Raw genomic sequence first — 25949 nt, forward strand, 5'->3', positions numbered from 1 at the left:
ACTTGCCGAGTACCAGATTTTAATGGGTGGTTTTATCCCAGATCTATTGGGTTGGAATATTATGCATTACAAAGAATGACTATCCAGAACAGGGTATCACGTGGCTTCAACTGACTGTGATCACTCAGTATGTTGATGGTATTCTGAGTTCTTCCCCTGACGAGGAAACCCACAAGTCTGAGTTGCTTCAGCTTTAGAGTGTCTAATATTAAGCAGTTATAATAAGGCCCTTTTGTGTCGAGCATTGTGGAATTTTAACAGGGCCAGGGTGCAATGTTTTTACGGGGTGAGCACAACTTTTAACAGATCTGCTTAAGGGGGGAGTGCAGTACAAGGACAAGATTGCCTTGGTTCCAGCAGCAAAAGCCGCCTGTAATCATTTGAAACAAGCTCTCTTACAGGTGCTGAGACTGGGGTTTCCTCAGATGGATCAACCATTCCTTTATATGTAAGTGTGGACAAAGGGTTACTGTATATGTATATAATGTATGTATTTGTTGCATGTAGGCCACAATTCTGGATGGCTATGGAGAAATAGGATTCTCTCACAACGGCAGGGACTCCAGTTAAGAATACTGGGCTTGTCTCTGAACTGATTTGTAGTTTTACAGCTGCCGACAGAAGCAGCTTGAGTAAGGTGTAAATAACACAATAAATAAAGAATTCCAGTAACTCAAGGTAACAACCATGCAGATGCAGATGCCAGACGAGCGGCACTGGGAGAGCGGGAGTCTGAGACCCCTGTGAAACCTCTATTGGGGAAAGGGGAGAATTCAGGTTGAGGGCTTTAATAGATGTTTAATAGTGGTTAGAACAAATGTGTAAAAATGTGGGGTTGTATAATGATGGGATGTGGGCTGGCACATACCCAAGTGTATGACAAAGATGATCCCGTGGTACGGACTGCCCTTCCCCTTGGATACTGATCTAGGGGCATACTACACTGGGAAGGTGTGCCAGGCTGTAATTGTCTCACTAGGGGTAAGTTAGAAGTCACATTGCCCCCATCACCCACAGTCTGAAAGACCAACTAAGGAAATATCAACTGAAGGAACACCGTGGGTAGATGCTCTACCTGCAGTCCTGTGCGGTTTGCGGGCTGGAGAAAACAGAACTGTGAGACTGAGCCCATTTGAGATCATCACGGGCAGCCAAAGAAACTCCCTGGAGGCCAAGTTTGGCTAACGCACTGATGAATTAACTAACTCTCTATTAAAGTATTGTAGGTTTGTTAACTGAAGCAGTGCACAGGGCTCGTGAACAGGTGCCGGACGCTTGGGGACCTCCAGTAGAGGGGAGACACGTCCAGATACCTGGCGAGTGGGTGTAGGTGAAGGAGAGATACCCTGCCAGACGTTGCAATCCTGCTGGGAGGGACCATATCAAGTGCCACCAACTACTGACTGTGCCATCTGAGTGACAGGATGAGATCGCTGGATCCGCGTATCGCACTTTCACCGACCCACGGCACCAGAGACTGAGTGAACAGAAAGAAGGATGTTGTTACCGTTTCTGTGTCTGATGTTTCCTAAGACCAACAGTGTGCTTGTTAGGCCTGAGGAGCATTTCTGGGGATATGGTATCAATACATTCCAGGTGTTGGCATATCTATAAGCCAAAAAATTATAATCGGAGTTGGGTCAGTATTGCTGTTCCAAGATCCTGACGATAGATCTCCACATGGCTGAGGTCTGCGTTTGGGTCCTGGAGTAGGACTTTATGTATTTGTAGGATTAGGGCTGTTTTATATGTATAATTGTAACTATCACTTGTACAAAAACATCAATAACATCTTGTTGTAACTGTGGAACACACAATGTCATGGTAATGCATGCCTGTACATCTAAAAAGGAAAGATCTGCCCTGACATTGTATGTGAAAAAATAGGCAGTCCTGACGTATGCCATATTTTATAAGGGGGGAATGAAGTAAGAGATAAGATGTAAAAAGGGTTAACGTAAGTCAGTTCTGCCTGAAAATTAGACTTCTAAGCAACAGGGGTTTATGGCAGGAAAGGGGGTTAACTGATAAGGATGCCAGATGCGAACAAGGAACCCCCTGGGGGCATAATCTTAAACTGACCATTTGGCCAGGGCCTCTTAACTGGCCAAATACCATGACCCCCCCCCTTACCATAACATTGAATGACGTCTGAAGCAGCAAGCAAGGACTATAAAACCTAAATGTTTGTACCGGCACATCGAACAATACTTCGGTTTTGTTGTTTCTTGCGGGAAACAAGACTTCGGCTTTATTGTTCCTTGCATGCAATAAACTCATCTGTTTTACTTCATCTTGGGATCAAGAACCTTTTTCCTTCTGTTACAACAGTACCAAACGCACGTTTCTTCTGTAACCGGAGCCGATCATTTGCAATTGGGCTGTGCCGACAGACCAGGACTAGCTCTGTCGGCTCAAAAGCAGCGCAAGACCTGCAAGTACAACAGAAAGATTAGCATCCAGCGGGGGCCTCTTAGTGAGCCCAAGATCTCATCAAGAATCGGCTCCAGCAACAGGGCTGGGCGCATTGTTCCATTCTCCGACCACTCTCGGTGTAAACAAGTCCCTCCTGGTCTCTGCTTGAATTGCACTTTCCTGCGTTTGCTTTGGTGTAACTGGCTTCCCCTGCATAGGCGAATGTGAAGAAGATCCTTAGTAAGTCATTGAAGAAAACCGAGAAGAGGTCGAAGTGGCCCCTGTCGTTCATCAACGATCCAGTCAGGCAGTACTCCTCTGTAAAGCGCCGTTCGTTCACATCGATTGGCTTTTTCTTGCCTTCATTCGTGCAAGTAGTAAAAGCAGACGCCCCTATTCTGCCGTGACCCGGATTCAAACCGGGGTTGTTGCGGCCACAACGCAAAGTACTGACCACTATACGATCACGGCGAGTTACCGATACACATGTAGCAGGGCGGAAAAGGATGTGCTCTCTTCGTGTGACATAATTCGGAAAAGTCCTGACATTGCATTTCAACTGAGCACCAGTATACATCGACCCTTCGACACTCTGAGTGACAACTCTCTTGCGTGTGCTCATATTTATGTAGTTTGCTTACATGATGCCCAGAACAGCAGGGTTGTGTGCTCCCATATGGTTTAGCGGTTAGGATTCCTGGTTTTCTCCCAGGCAGCCCGGGTTCGACTCCCGGTATGGGAACGTGTCAGTTTTGCCTCCTGCTTTCCAAAAGATCAGCACCGTGTACGAAGGAGCCGCATTAAAACTACTCGAACGTGCGAGAAGAGGGGGCGCTTGTTTCCAGCCGAAACTTCTCGCGTGTGAGACGAGCTGATCATCGCTGCAGGAGGGTTACTCTGGTAGACAGGGCTGACCTTCGGCAATAGGATTTATAGTCTCCAAGATGATATTTGCACTTTCTGGAGAGGCGATTTTCTCCACTTCAGTAGCCCGATTTTGTCGATTGCGTGGAGAGGGCTGTAGAATGTGGCGCCGCCTTTCCTGCTCCATCCATGACAGGCGTGCTGGTCTCTGGAGAGAGAGCACGGTCCATCAGCGCACTCCAATAAAGGCACTGGAAGCAGCTGAATCGCATTGGCAAAGCTCAGCGCTGGGCCGCTGGGCACGTCTTACCATCATTTCCGTAGTGTAGTGGTTATCACGTTCGCCTCACACGCGAAAGGTCCCCGGTTCGAAACCGGGCGGAAACAGACATCTTTTGTCGCCAGGCACAAAAGGGGATTGGGGATTCGTCTAGCGCTGTGATCGAACAGACCCACTCACCTCTTAGTGTGGCAGGATCTGCACAGTGCATGTCACAGCGCATCCTGCTTTCACTTCAATGCGCGTCCTGATGTACCCCAGTCTCCCGCGTGACAGGTGGGGACAGGTGACAGGTCCTATACTAACGAGAAAGACATCGCTCTCTCCGACCCCCGGCATCGTGTCCCGACCCACCGTGCTGGAAGCCGACGCGTGCTGCGATTCCTTTACGGAGCAGAAATGACAACCGAGGAGCCGAGAGATCATTTCAGCATTTCGCGTCTGAACGGAAAACACAAACGACCAACTCGGAATGACTTGCCTTTGACGCTTTTCAAAGCGTTCTTTGTGCACGACGACTGCGCCGCCTAGCAGATACAAATGGGTTGTACAAATTTGAACTAGCAAACGGAAGAGGGCTAAGCCCCCTCTCTTTTAGCCCAGGTTCGATCTGTCTCCCAGAATCACCAGGGCGCACACACACACACACCCGTGCCGTTGAAGTGCTCTGCTTCATTTCTAAGGGCAACTCAACATTCACTCCTACCCCGAGTGCAGAAAAGACAGCATCCACAGCAACAACAGCTCAGGTCTCTGCACAGGAGCTAAGCTGCCCTCATCTCCTCTGCTCTGCGGCTCCTGCAGAGTGGAGTCCTGCCTGGAGCCGTGTTTGCAGGCGGCGGCTCCCGCGCCCTGTCTGTGCGTCGTGTCCAAGAGCTCCTGGGAGGAAGAGAGAGCCCTCCCACTCAGGGGCTTTTCCACGGTCTGTGTGAGGAGGGGCGGGTGTGTCCAGTAGCTTATCGAGCGGAAGCCTGGGGCGGCGGAGAGCTGTGATCGTGCAGACCTTGAGGTGTCACCTCTTTGTCTGCTTTCCCGCCCCCCCTCCGCCCAAGCTCTGCTCCAAAGTAGCCCGGCAACCCCTCACACCTGCACGTGTCACAACCTAAGGTGTGGTCATGAGACACCCATGTCCAAGTTGGTCGTTCATGTTTTCCGTTCAGATGCGAAATGCTGAAATAATCTCTCGGCTCCTCGGTTGTCATTTCTGCTACATAGAGGAATCACAGCACGCGTGTTAAAAGAAGACTGTGATAATCGGTGCGTCTTGGATTAGACGAGATTAAAGAGTGAGTAGTTTTGTTTTTGTTTTTCGGTGCAGGACTTGGTCCCTGGTGTTGCTTTAGCAGGAGCCACAGCCATGACACAGTGCATGTACAGCTCAGTCACTTCATGCTGCAAGAGGGAAGGTCACAGCATTAAGGGATCAAGGCCAATAGAGGGATAGAGAAGGACCTTCTGCCATCAGTGAAGGCAAGCTGGCAGCTCTAGGCACTACAGCTGCCACAGTCTGGTTCACATCTAGATCATGGATGAAAAAGCAGACAATGGATCAGTAGAGCGAGAAGGCTGAGCAGCCTTTGAGAGCAATACCTTCCTGGACAGCTTCTTCTGGAAGAGGAAGGCATCAATTGTGAAGCAGAGCACATCCTTCTGCTTGGAGGGGACAAACCTGGACAGGCAGCCATCTGCCTTGCTGTCCACCATGCACCTGGGGACAAGGACAAGGATGAACCCCTGCAGGCTCTCAGGGCTCCTGCCCACCTCCCCTCCCAGAAGGGGCCATACCCCAAATTGTCGATCACAGGGAAACGGGGCTGGGAGTGCTGGTCTGGTTTCTCCGTTACGTAACACGAGTGGATGTACAGCCTCTGCTCCGCTGTGGCAAAGTAGGCAGTGGCCTGGAAGTACATGGGCTGACCCAGGAAGTACTCATCCTTGGGAGAAAGCCGGACCCAGTGGGCTGGAGAGAGAGAGGCAGCATTACACCTGCACACAGCACCCCCTGCAGGCAGGTGGAGCCACTCACTCAAGGAGTTGGTGGTGAGCAGGACAAAGCTGTGCTTGTTCTTCAGGTCCTTGAAGAAGGTCCTTCTCCTGGCCCACGTGGGGACATAGCCAACCTTGTAGGAGTAGTGGAACCTGCAGGACAGAGGTGATGAGGGGCATCTGGACACTTTCCCAGCAGCAGCAGAGCCCTGCCTACCTGTTGTAGGAGCACTTAACCGGCACAGAGAAGGGAATGAAGCGATGCACAGGTGCACTGGAGGAGGGCGGGGTATAGCGGAGAGTGTTGGAGTACACCAGGCGGCCCTGGACAACCTGCAGGGTCACAGAGGAAGGGATATTCCCAGGAAAGGCAACCCCGATACTGGCCCTACAGCTCACATCGATACACTGCCTGTAGATGAAGACCCGCTTACCGATCGCTCGGTGCCGCACTCGTGAAGCCCGTAGATGAAGTAGAAGTAAGTGCGTGTGGTTCGGCTGACGCTGCAGTTGCCCAAGGTCACCTCCGACGGCCAACAGCTGAAGCCGAACAGGAGCCGACTGACCCTCACGTACATCCTGCTGGAGTCGCACCACACAGCCACTCCTCGGGTGCCCCCGATGGCCGGGCGAGCCGGCTGCCGCCCTCGCTGGGGAGGAAACAGGACGCTCTTGATGTAGGCGGGTAAGGGGCGGCTGCTGGCTTCGGGCTTCATCTTCTCCTTGTCGAAGTAGGGCGAGTACGCGTCTCTGGACACGGGAAGGCGGCGAAAGTCGGGAGCCAAGGACTGCGAGTCGTTCTCGCTTGCAGACAGGTCTTCGGAGGGCGCATCTGCCAGGTTCAAGTCCTCCAACTGGGCTGCGTCTTCAGGAGCCGGGAGGTCGGCCTGGAGCGCCAATTCCCGAGAGTCCCAGCCAGCCGGCCCGGCGGAGACCAGTGCGGGGAGCCCGGCCCCTGTGTACAGGCACAGCATAAAGAGAAACGAGCGCATCGCCAAATTAACGTCCCGTTCAAATGCTACAGGAGTAAAATAAGTAAACCACAAAACTGTGTTGAAGCAAGAAAGCATAAAATGTGAACGCGGTGACTAGGTTTTTATACTGGCAGGACCTGCTACCGCACACCTGGTCACACTACCGCTCAATCAACACAATCAATTACATACAGAGATCCGGATTGTTCTCAGCGTCTAATTAGAACCTGATTCCAGTCTGAGGCGGGACTCCGTGAAGCCGCCTGAACATTTTCCCGTGTGTATCTGACCTCAGCGGAGGAGTTCCACGCAATTTCGACAGAATTAAATCACCCACACGTGTAAAGTTTGCTCAGATTAATTTATTGTTCAATTAGTTTCTAATTTCCGAGGAAAGTGTGTTAAACTCGCTGTCAGACAGAGTACGGAACATGCGACACGTCCGTCCACACTTTCTTTTATCGAGGGGGCTGATCTATCAACACGTACCGCAATGAAAATAATTTTACTATTTTTCATGTGTAATTGCATGTCATATTAAAATGTGTAATACAAGCATTTCTTTGCTTCCCAGTAAAGAAATACAGATCAGCTTTTGACATGATCTGATAATAATTTGTCTGATTTTCCAGAGATTGCTTTTGCTTCGCAGCACTGAGAACCTATGGAAGCCCGTTTCAGCCAGGGAGTAAAAAAAACGCACTATGGTATCTCAGAATTGTGACTTAGAATCATAGAATTGCGACATAAAAACTCAGAATTTTGACTTTATCTCTCACATTTGCGACTTCGAAAAGCCCATATTTCATTGTCTGTCCTTTTGTTATTGTAACGAATTCGGGTTCTAGGGCTTGTGCCCTCGCCGCTCCCACCCTACTTCGTGCCTCACTGTATTGGCTCAAACCCAGGTCTTGCTAGCTAGAACCCGAATCCGTTACAATAACAAAAGGACAGACAATGAAATATGGGCTATTTCGAAGTTGCAAATGTGAGATATAAAGTCGGAGTTGTGAGTTACTAAGTCGCAATTCTGAGTTACTTAGTCGGAATTCTGCGATACCATAGCGCGTTTTTTTGTAACTCCCTGGCGGAAACGGGCTTTCATACATTTCAATTAGTCTGATCAGTGCAGGACAAGTTAATGTAGAATCATTACTATGTCTGTCTCTTGTTTGTATATAAATGAATGTCTTTGACAACTTAATGTTAGTTTTTAATTTAGTTTTACGATGTAGGTCATGTGTTAACATATGCACGAGCAAACGAAATGTCTCACTCCTGATTCAGCTCATGCTCCATAGGAGAGAAGAGATTCCTCCTGCTTCTCGTACAATCATATCAGAACAGAAGCCCGTGTCGCCCAGCTCTGATTCAAGAGCGACTCGCATCTTCAGCCCTTTTTTTATTCGTGATCCTAATTTTCTTTAGTTATGATCAATATTGAACTTTTTCTAAATAAAACGACAATAATCAAACATGCAGGCAGACATTTAAAAAGTATTAGGAGCTGACAGGGTGCCCCTTTGGAATAGTTGTCAGAAAATGTGAGGAAAGGAAAGGTACGTAAGCTCTCACACACAGCATTAGAGATTGGCATCTGATGGAAAAAAAAACGACCTGTCTCTCCGGCATTTAACGGTGCTGTTGTTTTGATTTTACATATTGTTAGCATTTTAATGAATTGTTAAAAGATTGATACACAAATCGCTAAATAAGAAAACGTAAAAACCCTAGCTGTAAGCAATTGGCCGTTCGTATTCCTGAATTTTAAATCCCTGTGTTCTTCTGTATCCGAATGCCTGGTGCAGCTCATTTGAAAGCAGAGTCTACCATTTACAGAAGCGTATTGTTGCCACCAAGGAAAACAAATCCTGAGTTTACAGGAGTAAAAGAGGAAACAAATGCAAACACCGTTTAGAAAAAACACACACGTCTCAGGCCTTAACCGTGACAAGGATGGGATTTGAACCTAGACGAGCAGAGCACAATGAATTAGCAATCCAAAAAGTGACTCCTGTTTAATTTTCTTTTCGCTTGCTCGATTTGTAGTACGCTCCTAAATCCTTACAACCGATAAACAAAACGGCTTCATGTGCCACAGCATTCTGCTGCAGGTACCGTGTATTAGGCGAACCCGAATTAAATATTTCAAATATGTGAAGGATTTCATGAAACTTGAAAAAAGATCACAGCCAATGTCAGCAATTCAGAGCCTGTAGGCAGCTTCAACAGAACAAAACGATCTGAAGCCGTAATAATTTCATAGAGTGTATTGTGACACTCTAACCACGTTGTTGCTATTACTGCTACTTCTGCTGCCGTTGCTTTAAACTCTACTCAGCGGGCAAGTAAAGTTGTCCAAAGAATAGACTACTTTGAGCCGTCCAAATTCCATTATGTGAATTTAAGCTTTTTGTTTATTAATAACAGCATTAGTAATACAATGCGTGCTCAGAAACCTTACTTATTAGCTCATGAAGCAATAGTGTTTCAACAATTTGAGGTCTTCAAAAAGTAAACGCTGAAGTTTTTATACTTCATTATACTTCATTATACATTATATACTTTTTTATACTTCACCTGAAGAAGGCTCCACGGCCGAAACGTTGTGTTCTCTTTCTTCTTTTTTTCAGCATGGAATAAACCTATTACTTGTTCCTTTGAAGTTTTTATACTTCCTTGTGAGCAGATCACCTTTGATTTAGAAAAGGAAAACTTACTCCCCTGTTGCTTTTATTGCGATATCTGAATCGAGACCCAAGCGCTAAGAAAGCTGAATAACGCAAAAGTCATAAACCCGATTTTAATGTAGATACACGTTCTAATGCAGCCTTCATTACAAGACAGTCTATTTCTCGAAAGCGTGTTATGTAAAAAAGAGAAAAACGAAAATATATGGATGACAATATTTAAAAGCTGAAGATTTTACTTTTGAGAAATTGTCATTTTATGTATCTAGACGCTTTTCAAGCGCTGCTTTTAGAACTTTGCTGTGCTTCCTGAATCATTTTCAGTGTTATAAACTGGGTGTGGAAGTAGCGATCACTTTGTAGAGCAGTTGATAGACTGGAGCTGTTCAGACTACTCTTGTTATTCCTCAAATGCTTCCATCATTTTTCTTTCAGGCTAGGACGCGAGTGTGTACATGTGTTTGGTTTTCGTTTCACTGATTCTCATTGAAGATTTGTGAATTAACAAGGAAAGAATCAGTTGCCTCGGAAAGCAGAAGGTTTGGTTCTCAACGATCTTGAAGACACGCCCATGTAGTGCAGCGTGTGATATTTGTACTACAAAAGACCAAGTGCTCAAAGTGACGTCTGCGTTTGCCGTTGAAACTTTTAATCTCGGGCGCACTTTTAGAAAGCAAAGATAGAGCAGTTGTGTTGAATCACACTATGACAGCTGTCAGCAGCGTGGCGCAGCGGACGCGTGCTGGGCCCATAACCCAGTGGTCGATAGATCGAAACCATCCTCTGCTATGTATTTTTCATGCACGATTGATAAGCACACCATCAGTTTAATGAAGTGCATTAAAACTGATTTTTTCTCTCGTGTGTATGCAAGCTTCACACTTACGGTACTCTTTCATCTTTACCAATAGCAGAGACGCAAATGTATCTTTGGTTGTTCTGCGATCCTTGATATCCTCAAATCCTTCAAATGAACATCCATATCAAACCAATTGTGTTTATATATATTACAATTAAGGTACATATTAAAAATATCAACGCACATTTGTATAATGCTCATTTAATAATAATTGTCAAAGATTATCAAGTTCTCCAACAAATGAACAAATGATCGACAAATGATGATTAATCTCTTCTTGAATATAATCTCAAAAAAGAACCATTAAGGTTTACTAAGATCAAAGCTTAATCAGTGTATTAAGTTTAGCTTGCATCATAGTAATTGAGCAATAAAGTCTGTCCTAATTAAAGAGTACCCAAAGTTTGAAAGTACAACATAGAATAAAAGTACCTTTAATTGCTCTAAAAAGATTTGTGTCTCCCAGGCACCTCTTTTGTCTTTGATCTTTCTGGTTTGTGCCAGCAAAGTTGAATTCCATCATCAGTTAATTTGTCTTAAGTCTGAAAACCAAATTATGACTGAGCTTAGACATTTCTCAAGCGAGTTTTCACTCAACGTTTATTTACTCAAATATTTAGTATCAAATGTACTACTGTAATCCTTAGATTTTAAAAGACAATTTAGCAGTTTTACACCTTGCAAATTCAGTGGTTAACAAGGTATCTTTAAGCTAAATTTTGTGGATATTTTAACTTGATCAAAGTAAAAATGTAATGTAAAAACATTAAAAAAATCTATAAGCAATACCTTAACAACACTGTGAACACACTTTCTTTGAAATCACTGTTGCCTACTCTCCAAAGTTGGTTTATCTGGAAATAATATTATATTAGAAATAATATTAGAAGCTATTTTTACTACTGGATCTTCACTAATAAACTAATCAGACATACCCATTACACATTTTCACATTTTAACTCCACTTTTCTGCAGTATTTGCTAAGTCCTAGAATACAAAGTGGCAATATTTCAAAGTTCAAAAGTTGTAGTAATTTCTTAGAACATGAAGCTTTTTATAAAACACTTTATTTTGGCATTAAAAAATTAGCAAGATTATACATTATAAACTAAAAATAAGAATGTATGCCAGAGATGGATCCTATTAATCAGATGTAAGCTGTCATATAATGACCTATCTGTAACCTATAATACTATTAGTGAATATTTTCTACACCACAGAGAGAATATAATATCATACCAGTAGGTTTTGATTGTCCATGTTGTCAAGGACTCACTTGTGTGTACAGGACTCTTCCATTGTGCTCAGCCTCTTGATGTGGAATTGGGAGTTCACCAGTTCTGTACACTTTCCCACATGCCTCAGTTCATCTCTGATCTCTATCAGGAGACCCAATCCCCGAAACTCTGAAATCATTCCCATTTTGTATCAGCATTTGTAAGGAATTAGGTCAGGATTTTTTTTACACTATTGTTATATTAGCATTACTGTAGTGTTGCTAATGTGCTACATGCAATTTATAATCCTAAAAATGTATAATTCCCACATTTGTAGTTGATTTTGTGTGATCTTCACCTTCACACTATTTTATATGCCATTTATTGCTTATTAACGTACTATTTTTAATCAAAATAATATTAAGACCTGTATGCATTCAAGTAGTATTATCATTATTTATACTTACGCATCAAAAGAAGATTGCTGAGAAAAACATGACAGTATTTAACCTAAATGGCAAACAACAAATATCAGCAATGCATTGTGGTATATAACCAGAAAAGATGCTGTGTTAGATATGTTTTTAATTTCAATTATATATGCATTTATTAATGTTGTCAATATTATTACAGTTGCAATTTAACCATGGTGAGAATCCCTGCCTGTCATACAGGAGAATGGGGTTTGATTCCTGACAGGGAGCTAAGGAGCTTTAAAGCATCAAAGTGACATAAGAAAAGTCATTGTCAGAAGTGGGATATGAAAACAAGCCACCAGGGGAGACCGATGTAATAACTTCACCAGAAATATATTGAAAACAAATGGGCTGTCACTAAGGAAATTCATAGAGAAATACAGGTCACACCATAAAACACCATAAGGAGTGCAAAATATGTTAAGTTATTTCTGTACTTCATCAGTGTCGGTAAAAGAGGGACTCAAGGACACAAAGACTCTAGTTTGGGATTCAGGCTGAGAAAGGGAAGTGTGACTTTGGACACAGGGCATTGCATAGAGGAACAAATGGCGCAACGAAACAAAATGCCAAAACCCCAGATTGAACCAGGGACCTTTAGAGCATCAGTCTAAGGCTTTCTCAGCTGAGCTATTTCAACCTCTGTTTACAATCTAACCTCTGCTGTCTGCAGTAGCCTCCCAAAGTTCCAGCATGAGTGCACGAAGAGGAGTGGTAGAGTGTTACGTAATCCAGCTCAGCTCTCTGAAGTTTGGTAGATACATCTTCTTCCTGAGTAATGTAGGATCAACTTCTTCAGGCTGGAGGAAGGGCTTGCATTTCGGCAGTAGTAACTGACTGAGTAGTGACTTCTAGGACCTGGTCTTATCAGGTTGCTTTGCCACATTTGTCAGTTCTGCTGAAAAGACCTGTCTCTAGGAAATTTAGGAAGCAGAAGAACGACTATCTGAAAGGTGACATGATCTGCTGCCTGTTTGATGTGATCATGAATGACACAGGAAATTCGAATTATTGCAATAAGACAAAACAAGATCCATAAAACACTGGCAGAAGTGCAAAATGTGAGAAGATAAAAAGACACCTGTTTCTGCCCGCTTTCAAAAAGGGATCTTGCCCATGTGTGATGAACGTGATAATCACAATATTACAGAAATGACAGCAGCATTGAACATGGCGAGACGTGAAAGATTGTTAATTCCCTTCAAATACTCACAGTGTGTTTATTCTGCTGTATTAATTTACTGTGCTCATCAGGCAGTTACAAACCTGTTATCTACACACTGCTACCAGAGCTGGATAGGTGACTCCACATTCTACAGCTCTCTAGCAAAAGAGGAAGTCAGACTATAGAAATGGAGAAAATCTCCTCTTCAGAATGTGGAAATATATTCCTGAGAGAAGTCCTTTCTCAACGTTCAACACTCTCTGCAAGTCACCCATTCCCACCTTGCGCAGTGTAGTGGTTATCACATTCTCTTAACACACCAAAGGGTTTCAGTTTGAAAGCGGGCGAAAACAAGTGATCACTTTTCGCACATTTGTCACTGCTGAGGTTGCTTTATGGGTCTATTTTCTATACTGTGCTGATCAATTGGAAATCAAATGGCAAAAAAGACCCGTTCCCGCACCTAAGGTCAAATATTAGGAATCAAAACTGCTTGAGTGTATGGAAGCACACAGCTTTATCAAGATTTCCAAGTGCAAGATCTTTTTATTCATAAAAGACCCTATTTATGTTGTATGAGAAATATTAATACAGAATCCTTTTTCACCAAATAAATGGGGTTCCTGACTTCAGAAAGCCTTCTAGACAAATACTAAAAGAGCAAAAATTCAATTTGGTAAATGAAATGAAAACACATACCCTACCAAACCTTGAGTACAGGCCATTCAGGATGATAATACAAAACCATTTATAATTCAACAAATAAAACCTGTCAACTGGTAATCACCACTTATCATAAAAAAATAAGTAGCAATACACAGTAGGGGACTCTTGGGTGCAAGTTAAATCCATGCAAGAAGGGGTTTAGTGTTATATTTCCAAATCAGATATGCAAATGAGAGATCTGGCCCAGCCAATCTCAAAGCTCCCATGGTATGGAATGGAGCTGCTCCCCTCTTCTAGTTATTCACACTGGAGTTAGGTTACATATTAGCACATTTCATCTAACAGTTGCTCCAGAAACAAAAACGTAAACAAATGATCTGGAATGTGACCACACCTATGAGAATGTAGTTCAACAGATAACTTGTAAACCTTGTCATAAGATGTTTTTTGTTCTACAAAATATACTTTATTCTGCAAAAAAAACATCTCAAAAGGAACATCTCACACATATTAACACTCCATGTTATAAAAAACAACGGCGGAACGGAGATTGATTGTCCGTTATCAATCTTTGCGAGTGGGGGCGGATTTGCGCAATTAAGAGAGTCCCTCCAAATCTACCACTTGCTATTGTCCTTTAATCTCTGTATAGGTCCCAAAGTCCATTCCAGCGCTCCCTCCCCGTGGGGAAACCCCATTTGGCGACGTGGTGCTTCGTCCTCCTCCTGAGGTCCGCCAGGATCCTCTCCTCCAGCTCCCTCGCCCCCCACTTTATGTTGTGCCGGATGAGAGTGTTCCTCGCCTTCCACAGTCCTTGTTTTGTGAGGGACAGTAGCAGCCCCCACAGGTCCTGTGTCCCCTTGTCCAGTCTGGTGGGTGCCAGCCCCCAGCAGAATGTACTGGTAACTGAGCACTGCATCCTTTCCCAGGAGTTGCATAATGTTGTCCATTCTGCCCCACACCACCTTGGCGAAGAGGCAGCTCCAGAACACATGCTCCTGAGTCTCCTCGACAAAACACGTGTCCCGGGGGCAATGCGGATTCCTGGTTAGCGAGTGTCTGTAGAGGACCTCTCTGGTAGCCAGTCTCTGGTGCACAGCCATCCAGTTGAGGTCCTTCAGTTGGTTGTCAAGTTCTTTGGGCTGTGTCCTTTCCCAGACTTGTCTGGGAACCTGCAGCCTTTCGTCAGCGACCAAATGCCCCCTCACCTCTTTGTACAGGGCTCTGTGGTTGGTGCAGAGCTCTGGCTGTCTCGTGGCCTCGTACCTCCTGCTCCACTTGACAGCGTGGGTGTAGAACTTCGGTCGCCTCTCTGCCTTGGGCCCAGTGTTTGACCACTGGACCAAGTGCCTCATCGGGACGGAGAGCCACAGCCTGACAAAGTACTGGTACTTGTGGCCAATGGGCTCCTGCAGCGCCCGACAGAGGTTGCAGTAGAAGATGCAGTTGAGTTTCAGGGGGAAATGTGGGACATCTCGAACCCCTTCCTCGACCGGCTGACACATCCGGTTTTCGAGTGATGTACTCGTACTTGCCGCCCCAGACGAGGCCGAAGATAATCCCTTGCAGCGCTCGTCTGAGTCTGGCCGGCAGCGGGTACACCACCGCCAGGTAAACCAAAGCCGCCAGGATGTCTGCTTTCAACACCATCACTTTCCCTGTGTAGGACAGCGACCGCGTTTTCCACAGACCCAGCTTCGCGTTCACCTTGGCGATCCTCTCGGTCCAGTTGTTGGTCTCGTTGTCCTGGCTCTGGAAGGAAACCCCCAGTATTTTGAGGGGCTCCGTGCAGAGCTCGAGACCCTCCGGCGCCGTCGTCCTGTGCTTCCAGGGCCCGAAGAACTTCAGTTTGCTCTTTCGGCGGTTGAGCTTCGACCCCGAGGCTCTGGAGTATTGCTCCATGACCTGCAGGGCCCTCCTCAACCCCCTGTCCGACCTCAGGAACAGCGTCATGTCGTCAGCGAACTGGGAGATCTTCAGGGTTTCCCCCGCGCCTCCCGGTATCTCCAGGCCGTCGATGACAGGGTCCCGTCTCACCGTCTCTGCTAAGGGCTCTTGAAGAGCAGGTAGATGATGCCCTCCCTCATGGTGTCTCCGAGTTTCCCCCGGCGGAAGATCTCCTGCGCCACTTCCACCAGATCTGCCGCCAGGGTGTCCCAGAAGCAGGTGTAGAGTTCCTTTGGGAGTCCGTCCGGCCCCGGCACCTTGCCATTCTCCATGGACAAGAGCACTGCCTTCAGCTCCTCGGCCGTGATCGGACCCTCCAAGTCCTCCCTCACCTCCTCCGGTACTCGTGCCTTCAGCTCCTCCAGAAAAGCATCGCCTGCCTCCACCTCCGTCTGCTTTTCTGAAAAGAGCTCCGTGTAGAAAGCGGTGGCCGCTTCTACCTTGTCGCTCTCGTCCAGCACTTCCTCTCCATCTCCTCGTCTCAGGCCGTGGATCACCCTCTTTTTCTGGGCTCCTCGGACCTGATTGAGTTTGCGGAGCCTCTCCTTCAGGTCCTGTGCCCGGGCTGAATTGAAGGCTCCTCCCCCGTTAGCCGAGCTGTACTCCTCCTCTAGTTGTCTCTGGAGTCGTGCAGCTTCCTTCCTCTCCCTGGCCGCCTTCCGTCTGCAGTACATCTGCGCCAGGGTTCAGGTCCTGTCCTTCACCGACTCCCACCATTCCACCATGGAGCTGTAGCCGTCTCTCAGATCGACCCAGCTTGCGTAGTCTTTACGGAACAGTGCCCTGAAGTCGTCTTCCTCCAGTATCTCCCGGTTCAGCTTCCAGTACCCAAGACCGAATGCCGGCAGGTTGGTGTTAGCCATCACCGACAAGCGCTCGTGGCTGGAATACCACTCCGGGGACACCGTCGCCGACTCCAGGGAGCAGGTCGTGTGCAGAAAGATGTAGTCCAGGCGGCTGCACACTCCCCTGGAGTTTTTCCATGTCGTTCTGGCGTCGTTAGGGCGGCACCGTCTGAAACCGTCTACCAGGGAGAACTGCTTGAGTAGCGACTCCAGCTCTGCCGAGCTAGCATCGCTCCCCTTCTCCCGGTCGACGTTGAAGTCCCCGCCAAGCACCACCTGTCTGTTGGTGGTGCAGCAGCTGGCCAGGTCAGCAAACACTTCCTTCCGGATAGAGGGTTCCGCCGGAGCATAGATGTTAATTGCTCTCAACTTCTGCCCCCTCCAGTCGATCTCTGCGACCAGGATCCTGCCCTGCACCACCGAGAAGGAGGAAACCAGCGTCAACTCTTGGTTTCCGAGGAGGATTCCCACTCCGGAAGAGTGGACCCCTCCTACGCTCCAGCATGATTCTCCCTTCGTCCATTCCCTGGTGAATGTCAGCTTGTCACTTTCATCCTTCAGGTGGACCTCCTGTAAGAAACAAACTGAGAAAGACTTTGAGGCCAGATCATGAAAGACTCTTAGCCCTCTCACGTTAGTTGTTAGAAAGGTAAATTTCACAGTCATGATTAAACAAGTGAAAGTTGAACCTCCTCTCTTTGTGCTTACAGTGCTTACAGTGCTTTGTGCTTACAGTGCTGAGTACAGTGCTTACAGTGGAAAACTTGGGAGTCTACATCTGGGCACTGTTTAGCCTAGATGTAACTCCTCTCCTTGGGTGCTGGGGGGAATATGCTGGGCTCCCTCCAGGTCTCGCTGGGGACTGAAAGGTAAACATGCTGGACAGGTCCAGCCCTACCATCAGTCCCGGCTCCAGGGCGGCTTCAAAGTAATCCTCATCTTCCTCGAGGAAATTCTCCGCCACCGCTTCGGGAAGGCTTTTTTCTTTCCTTTCTCCAGGAGTTTCGGGGACCTCCAGTTGCTACTGGGCCTTGGGTGAGGGGGGCTCCACTTCCTGGGCCTCGGGGGAAGAAAGTTCCGTTTCCTCTAGGACGAGGAAACGGTTCTCCCTTACCACTCTTTTCTTTTGTCCTTCCGAAGGTGGATCTGCCCTGCATCTCTTCTCCCGCTTTCTCTTTCCCTTCTTGCTGGGAGTTATGAGGGCCCTTCCTCCGGTCAGCCATTTTGTCCGTCGTCCTGGCGGCCATCTTGTGGCACTGGTGCGGCTGGGGGTGTGGCCTTGGCAGTTTCGGTTCTCTGCGGGGCAGGCGCAGGAGGAGAGAGAGAGGGAGCGGATAGTGCTTCCGAGTCTCGAGGAAGAAAGTAAGCACCACGGGCAGGCCACGAGTATCTATTCCCAGCCAAGAGGCCAAGGAGGCAGAGAGAGAGAGAGGGAGAGGGAGCGGATAGCGCTTCCGAGTCTCGAGGAAGAAAGCAAGCACCGCGGGCAGGCCACGAGTACCTACTCCCAGCCAAGAGGCCAAGGAGGCGGAGCAAGAGAAAGGGGGAGGGGAGAGGAGAGAGCAGAGAGAGAGAACGTTGCTGCCGGATCCCACCCAGCTCAGCTGCTGCTTGGCCTTAACCCCCTAGTCTCAACCTAGGGCGATACCAGCTCAAGCACTCTTCAGGATCTTCGATCACCTTCTAGAACTTTGGAAAGACAGGAACTACGGGCATGCCACTTGAACTTGATCTTAGCCAAAAGGCCGATAAAATTGGATTCCAGCTCACTGGCCCTGCAAAACTTAGTTCAAGACTTTAAACTCTCAGACACATATAGATGTATATATCCCACAACAGCAGGATATACATGGTCAGGGAGGAATAGCAGCTCCAGAATTGACTATTGCTTTGTCTCAGAGAGAGTGAAAGTTGTTGGGGTCACTCTTCAGCCTGTCTTCTTCTCAGATCACCAGGCTTTAGGGTGTAGAGTGGAACTCAAGGGTGGGACTGTCTTTGGCCCAGGCCTCTGGAAACTCAACACAAAGCTGCTAGAGAACGAGGGGGTAGTATCCCGCTACAAGGAGAAACTATCACAGTGGCTGTCCTTGCAGTGTCTGTATGGGTCAGTAGGAGAATGGTGGGAGGAGGTGAAGGTGAGGACAAGGGCCTTTTTCATGGCTGAGGGAAGGAAGGCTGCTGCCAGACGGAGAGGAGTGCTAGCCAGGAAACAGAGGCAGCTGCAGCGTTTCTACACGATGCTGCACAGTGGCTTCAATGTGCTTGAGGATATCGCCCTTTTAAAAAAGGACATCCGAAGCATAGCGGAAGAAAGTAGTCGAGGAGTGCTGTTAAGAAGCTGAGTGCAGTTCTTGGAAGAAAATGAGAAGTGTACTCGCTTCTTTTTCAGGAAAGTGGTAGGCTCCAAGTCTGTGATGGAAAGTGTAGTTGATGAGGAGGGAAGAGAGAGAACAGAGCCGAGTGCTATCCTCTCCTGCATCGAGGCCTTCTACTCAAGACTGTACAGAGGTAAAGGATGAAGAAATTCATTTTTTTACCTCAAAGCTAGAAAACGTTTTGAGTGAAGAAGATAGGGAAGTACTTGAGAGGGATTTGACAGTAGAAGAGCTGAGACAGGCTATGGAGAGCATACAGAAGGGGAAAACTCTGGGTGCTGACGGGCTCCCTAAGGAATTTTATTGCACCTTTTGGGATCTGCTTCAGGATCCACTAATGCTCCTTTTCGAGGAAAGCTATAAGACAGAATTGCTGCCTGACTCCTTAAGAGAAGGCACTATCTCTCTCTTGTTTAAGAAAGGAGCAAAGAATGACATAAAAAACTGGAGACCCCTCAGCCTGTTAGGTGTGGACACTAAGATCCTGTCCAAAGCCCTTTTCCTGCGCCTAAAAAATGTAGTGGCCTCACTGGTAGGGAAAGAACAGACTTGTGGGATAGCAGGACGCCTGATGAGCCACAACCTGGCCTTGTTGAGGGATGTCTGTCTGTACTCGGAGGATCGCTCCCTCCCTCTGTGCATTTTAGGTGTAGACCTAGAAAAGGCCTTTGACCGCCTAAACCGGCAGTACTTAACATCGGTACTTGAGCACATGAAGTTTGGCCCCATCATGAGAAAGTGGATTAACCTGCTATACACAGGTAGCAACAGCAGAGTAATGGTTAATGGCAATAAATCACGCCCCTTCGAAGTCTATTCAGGGGTGAGGCAGGGCTGCCCATTATCCCCCTTGTTATTCATTTTGGCTATGGAGTTCTTAGCCTGTGCCTTGCGCCAGGATCAGGGGAGGAGAGGTAAAGACATCTCTCTACATGGATGACGTCACCCTGCTCCTGTCTGAAAAAGCCTCAATTAGCAGAGCTCTGCAGTGCTGTGATCGTTTTTCTTTGGCTTCCTCCGCAAAAACTAACAAATCTAAGAGTGAGATTTTTTATCAGAACTGGAGGGAGCCAAAAGAAGGACATGATCTCAGGCTGCAAGAGAAGAGAATTAAGGTCCTGGGGGTGTATTTTGGAGAAGAGATGGGAACAGTAAATTGGCAGAACAAATTGCCAATCTTAAACAAAAAACTGGTGCAATGGAAGGACCGAGACCTCACCATGACAGGGAAGGTGCTGGTCATCAAAGCCGAGCTCTTGCCTGTCTTGAATTTTCTGGCTTCTACCTTCCCAATCCCACACCATGTTACGGCGGTGCTGAGGAGATTGATGTTTCAATTTCTATGGGGTGGGAAGCAGGAAAGACTCAGAAGGGAAATAATGTACAGGCCGCTACCCTCAGGGGGGAAGTCTGTCCCAGATATTGCTACGAAGCTGCTGTGCATTTTCCTGGCCTCTGTGCTGAGAGGCTTTGCAGCAGCACCTGCAGCACCTGGACTTATTTTGCCAGGCTCTGGGTAGGTAGGAAGGTGTTCAGAGTGTGGGGTGTCAGACCCAAGCTGGATGTCCCACTCTCTGACACATGCCCTGCAATTTATGGGACAGTTAAAAGTTTTCTAAGATCTCACCCAATTGGCCATATTCCCCTCCGAGATGTCAGCGTCCAAAAACTGGAAGATTTCGTTGCACCCCAGAACAATAGGCAGACCCCTGTGGGCATTTTAACATCAGCCCAAACAAGGAAGGTGTGGAAACACACATCCTCTAAGTTTCTGTGCAACATTCACAGAGATTTAGCCTGGAGTGTCGTCCACCAGTGCTTACCGGTACGAACTTTCTTAGTTCTTAGGCCTCACCCCCAGCCCTCGCTGCGTTAGGGTGGGCTGCGGCGAGGAGGAGACTGTGACCCATCTCCTGTGGTCCTGCTTTTTTGCTAAGGCCTTCTGGGCACAGTTTGAAGATTGGTTGCAAGCTCTCTCGCCCCAATTTACCCTGACCGCTGCTTTCGTCATATACGGCATCTCTCCTGTCAAACTTCCTCCTGACGTGTTTGACAGGATCTGGGCCGTGGTGAACAGTGGGAAAGACGCCCTGTGGAGAGTGAGGAACATGGGGCTGTTCAAAGGCATCGAGGTCCCAGTCAAGGCAGCAGGTAGCCTGGCCCTGTTCATCACCCGAGAGAACTATTACCTCAGAGATCTGTGGAGAGAAGGGAGGGAGGAAGCAGAAAATCTGTGGGAAATAGAGAGCATAGGTCAATATCTCAAGAAACTGTGAAAAACATTATCATGTTTAAGTAAAGAATGTGATTTGCTTCAGAAAAAAGAAATTGTTGCTATGTAACTGGTACCGTGTCAAAATGTAATAAGATGTGATCATATATACTGTTTTAAGTATGTATATTAATGTAAAGCATTTGTGATGCCCTGTATTTGATTGTGAAAAGGAAATAAAAGTTCTTAAAAATCGAAATCGAAATCGGTTCACCCAGAGCAAGGCTCGGCCATTGCACTCCAGCTGTGCTGACCCCTGCGAATTCCCCAAATGTGGGAATCTCGACTGCATAATTTCTGGTAGTGGGGGACTGTGTTCACGCTCTCCCCTGATGTGCTTGGTCCAATATCAGATACGGAAGAGTTACGACACCACGAGCTGCGATAGGATCCTAGTTCGAAAGGAGTCGATGCCACTGCTGGTTCCCGGTTTCTTTTAGTTAGAGGTCCGGAGAAGCATCTCAAGCTGGTTACACTTCTCTTTCCGGACATTCATTCCCTTTTCAAAGTCAGTTGTTTTGCTGTGGTCTGCATTATTTAGGCTGATTATCGAGGTTAGCCTTTATTTGGTCATGGGGGCCTCAGTACTGTGTGCTAATTCTAAAGACAGATTCACCTGTTTTCTGATTGCTAGGTTCTGTACCAGTGCAGACATGTCAAATAGTGAATGGCTGTACCTCTATTGTATCCGTGCTCAATGAATGAAACCAGTAATAAATGAATATATTTATATTTATAGGTTCTTTTCAGAACAAAAGACCAGTAGAGACGCGATTAACAAACCAAGCGCTAGCTTTATTTGTTAACAACCACACAAAACCAAACACGAGGAGACGGAACACGTACACATCTTTATGGTGGTAATTACTTAACAACACGCTATACTCTTATAAGACTACACAGGGCGCTAGAAATACTAGGACATTATTTACACAGGTAGGGTCAGCCGCTTTTCATCATGCTGACCCTCAGACTCTCCCCGGCTACCACTCCCAGCATGCCCAGCGGTACTACGAGGGCCTAGGGGCGCTTCCTCCTCACCACCAGGCGAGGGTGTTACACTGCCCCCACCTGAAGCGTCTGGCGTCTCGCCGACGTCGAGCACCCCCCTCAGGCTGTACTCGTACTCGGCTAACTGCTGCGGAACCCTGCGTGAGCGGCCGCTGCGCCGCGGTGATGGCTGGCGACCCATGGACGCCCCACTATCGGCCGGCTCAAGCCCCGGCTGCTCCTCTAGAGGTTCCCCACACGGCTCCTCCTCCCGGGCCCGGTAGGGGGCCAGGCGGTCTCAGTGCAGGACCACCACTCTACCCCGTGTTCGCAACCGGACACGGTAGCAGACCTCGCCCACCACCCCGAGTACCTCAGCGGGCCCCTCCCACGACGGCGCCATCTTAGGGCTGAGGCCTTTGCGGCGGCGCGGGTTGTACACTCAAACCGAGTCCCCGGGCTGGAAGGCAGGCCCCCTGCAGCGCAGGTCGTAGTACCGCTTCTACCGGACCCCCGCCTGTGTCAGGTGGGTCCGTGCAAAGCTGTGCACCCGCTGCATCCGCTGCCGCAGGTCCCACTCGTAGTCCGGTCCAGCCGGTGGTGCCGACCCGTCTCCGGGCGGCGGGCCGAAGACCAGGTCCACCGGGGTTCGCATTTCCCGGCCCAGCATGAGCGAGGCAGGGTGCACCCGGTGGATTCCTGGACCGCTGTCCTATACGCCCAGAGCGCAAGGGGGAGGTGGCGGTCCCAGTCCCGTTGGTGTAGGGACACCAGGGTGGCCAGCTGGGTGGCGAGCGTCCGATTAAACCGCTCCACCAACCCGTCGCTCTGGGGATGCAGCGGTGTGATCCCCAGGCGCTGGCACACTCTGGCGAAGACCTGGGACTCGAAGTTACGCCCCTGGTCACTGTGTAACTCCTCCGACACCCCCAGCCTGGCAAACATCCCCTCTAGCAGTGCATCGGCCACCGTGGGGGCACTCTGGTCCGGGAGGGCGTAGGCCTCCGGCCACTTCGTAAAATAATCCATGGCCACCAAGACGTAGCGGTTCCCGGCCTCGGTGCGCCGAAACGGGCCCAAAACTTCCACCCCCACCCGCTCCATAGGAGCCCCCACCTGGTGTTGTTGGAGGGGGGCCCGAGAGCGCTCGGGGGGACCCTTCTGCGCCACGCACACTGCACACGTTCGGCAGTACCGCTCCACGTCCCGGTGGCAAAGACCCCAATAAAAATGGCCTCGGAGACGCTGCAGGGTTTTTTTACCGCCGAAGTGCCCCACACCCGGCTGGCCGTGCACCGCTCGGAGCACCGCCCCGCGGAGCAACCGAGGCACCACCAGCTGCCACCGTACCTCGCCACTGGAGGGTACCCGCCACCCCCGGCGCAGCACCCCGTCCTTTACCTCCAAGGCCTCCCACAGGGCGCAGAGGGCCTTGACGGACTTCGAGTGCGGGGCGAGCTCCTCTCGCGTAGGCCGCACTCCTGCTGCCCTCCAGCGGAGCACCGGCCCCACGTCAGGATCAGCTGCCTGACGCTGCGCCAGGTCTGGCAGGCCCACCCCCAGCGGCCCCTCCCGGGCCATGGCCGCGGCGCTCACCCCCGCCACGGCGCGGACAGCCTCCTCACGCTGCTCCCGCCGGGCGCAGTGATGGCAGTCCGCGGCCTCGCAGGGGCGCCGCGAGAGAGCATCGGCATTGAGATGGCGAGACCCCGCACGGTGCACGACAGTGAAGTCGTACTCCTGCAGGATCTCTATCCATCGCGCCATCTGCCCCTCTGGCTCCTTAAAGTGGAGCAGCCAGGTGAGGGATGCATGGTCGGTCCTCAACCGGAACCGGGTCCCGAACAGGTACGGCCTGAAGTGGTGGACCGCCGCCATCACCGCCAGCAGCTCGCGACGGGTCACGCAGTAGTTCCGCTCAGGCCTAGTCAGAGCCCGACTATAGTAAGCCACTACGCGCTCCCCATCCGGCCCCTCCTGTGCCAACACCGCCCCCACCCCCGAGTCACTCGCGTCGGTGTCGAGAATATACGGCAACCGCGGGTCGGGGTAGGCCAGCACGGGGGCCCCCACCAGAGCTTCACGCAACCGGCCAAAGGCAGTCTCACAGCCCGAGTCCCAGTCAAAACGGCGGCCCTTGTTGGTGAGGCGGTGCAGTGGGGCAGCGATGCTGGCAAAGTCCCGGACGAACCTCCGATAGTACGAGGCCAACCCCAGAAAGCTGCGGAGCTCCGCGATGGTGCAAGGAGTCGGCCAGCCCCTCACTGCGGCGACCTTACCTGGGTCCGTAGCCACCCCTCGCGGTCCAACAACATGTCCCAGGAAGGTCACCTCCCGCCGCAGGAGCTCGCACTTGCGGGGGTTGAGCCTCAGGCCAGCACGGCGGATGCAGGCCAGCACCGCCTGGAGGTTCGTCAAGGCCTGGTCGAAACTCCGTGCATGAACCAGCAGATCGTCCAGATACAACACACACTGGTTCCGCGGGACCGATGCCAGCACCCTCTCCATCAGCCTCTCGAACGTCGCCGGGGCATTGCACAGGCCAAAAGGCATGACAGTAAACTGCCAGAGGCCCTGGCCGATGGAAAAGGCCGTCTTCGGGCGAGCATCGGGAGCAAGCGGTACCTGCCAGTAGCCGCAGCGGAGGACCAGGGAGCTGAACCAGGTCGACCCGGTGATGTAGTCCAGGGCGTCATCTATCCTCGGCAGGGGGTAGGAATCTTTCCGGGTGACCTCGTTCAGCTTGCGGTAGTTGACGCAGAACCTCCACGAGCCGTCTTTTTTTTTAACCAGTACGGCTGGCGCCGACCACAGGCTCGCGGAGGGCTCAATCACCCCCGCTGCGGCCATCTCCCGGATCTTTTCCTCGGCGGCGGTCCGCTTGGCGTGGACCATGCGTCCCGGTGGGATGCGGATGGGCCGAGCGTCGCCGGTGTTGATCTCGTGTTGGACCAGGGCACTGCGGGTGCAGTCCTCATCCCTCGCCGCAAAGAGGTCTTTGTTCTGGGCGAGTAGCTCCTGGAGCCGCTGCCGCTGGTCCTGATCGAGGCCCTCGCAGCTCCGCTGGAAGAGGTCCTCAACGGCACGCCTCGCTTCCACGCAACGCTCGGCCCCCACCGCCGCCTTGTCTGGCCCCCCGGCCGACTCAGGGGCAGGATCCGGCACGCTCGCTCCCCGGCTCGCAGGCCTGGTCTGCCCCGGCGACTGACGCCGCCGCCGCCGCCGCCTCTTGTTCCCCCGGCTCCGGCAAGCCCGCGTCCCTCAGCCTTCGCCGGACCTGCCCTCCACCAGGTGCAGTCGCTCCCCCTGCCACACCAACTCCTGCCGGTCCAAGTCCAACCTGGCCCCCACTCGCTGCAGTAGGTCCAGCCCCAGAATGCAGTCCTCCTGGATGGGTGCAAGGTAGCAGGGGTGGCGCACCGTCGCTGCACCCAGACGGAAGGCAAGCACCCGTTTCCCCTGGACTGCAGCGAGCTGTCCCGTCACGGTCCTCAGCCGCAGGCCGGAGGCCTCCCATCTGGGGGGTTGGTGTCCTCGGTGTCGGGGAGGACGCCCGGCCGGAGTAGGGTTACTGATGAACCGGTGTCGAGTAGGGCCAGGCAGGGTTGGTCCTCAATCCGGCAGTGGAGGTAGAGGCCCCGGCTACAGCCGACTCGCCCCACGGTGGCGTGAGGGGCGCCGGTTTTTACAGCGCTCTCCGGAGCGGGGGTTGAGGTGTTCAAAGGGCGGCCTTCCCCGCGCTGAGCCGCCCCGTTCCTGTTTCCCGACGCCGATCGGGGAGAGCGAGGTTCGGGTGCCCGGCAGAACCGGGCTCGGTGTCCTCTCTTCCCGCAGCGGTTGCAAATCAGCGTGTGGGGCTGTTCCGCGGCGGTCGCTGCACGGGCTGGCTCCTCTTCCCCCTCGCTGGATTCCTCCTTCGCCGTCTCG

At 50.0% G+C, this 25949-nt stretch overlaps 1 protein-coding gene, 3 non-coding genes and 1 pseudogene across 4 annotated transcripts; 3 read left to right on the forward strand and 2 right to left on the reverse strand.

The window, feature by feature from the left end:
- Positions 1–2414: 2414 nt before the first annotated feature.
- Positions 2415–6580, reverse strand: LOC148664083 (uncharacterized). Its single transcript, XM_088630895.1, has 4 exons — positions 5980–6580; positions 5763–5878; positions 5458–5698; positions 2415–2432 (listed from the first exon to the last, which is right to left on the reverse strand). Exons 1-4 carry the CDS (start codon positions 6535–6537, stop codon positions 2415–2417), a joined length of 933 nt encoding a protein of 310 aa, XP_088487021.1. The 5' UTR covers positions 6538–6580.
- Positions 3086–3157, forward strand: trnae-uuc (transfer RNA glutamic acid (anticodon UUC)). The gene has a single exon. It is a non-coding gene; the product is annotated as a tRNA-Glu (tRNA).
- Positions 3594–3666, forward strand: trnav-cac (transfer RNA valine (anticodon CAC)). Its single transcript has one exon. It is a non-coding gene; the product is annotated as a tRNA-Val (tRNA).
- Positions 6581–13541: 6961 nt separating the features above from the next.
- LOC148664086 (U7 small nuclear RNA) lies at positions 13542–13597 on the reverse strand. Its single transcript, XR_015939027.1, has one exon. It is a non-coding gene; the product is annotated as a U7 small nuclear RNA (small nuclear RNA).
- A 7613-nt stretch (positions 13598–21210) lies between these two features.
- On the forward strand, positions 21211–21364 carry LOC148664087 (U1 spliceosomal RNA; annotated as a pseudogene).
- Positions 21365–25949: the final 4585 nt, after the last annotated feature.

The sequence above is a fragment of the Lepisosteus platostomus genome, chromosome 5 (assembly GCF_059453375.1).
Source record: "Lepisosteus platostomus isolate fLepPlt1 chromosome 5, fLepPlt1.hap1, whole genome shotgun sequence".
NCBI classification, from domain to species: domain Eukaryota; kingdom Metazoa; phylum Chordata; class Actinopteri; order Semionotiformes; family Lepisosteidae; genus Lepisosteus; species Lepisosteus platostomus.

Coding starts and splice junctions, on each gene's coding strand:
- LOC148664083 (XM_088630895.1), bottom strand. CDS start 6,537: ATGCGCTCGTTTCTCTTTATGCTGTGCCTGTACACAGGGGCCGGGCTC. Junction 5,879..5,979: donor AGTGCGGCACCGAGCGATCG/GTAAGCGGGTCT, acceptor GTGACCCTGCAG/GTTGTCCAGGGCCGCCTGGT. Junction 5,699..5,762: donor GTTAAGTGCTCCTACAACAG/GTAGGCAGGGCT, acceptor TCTGTCCTGCAG/GTTCCACTACTCCTACAAGG.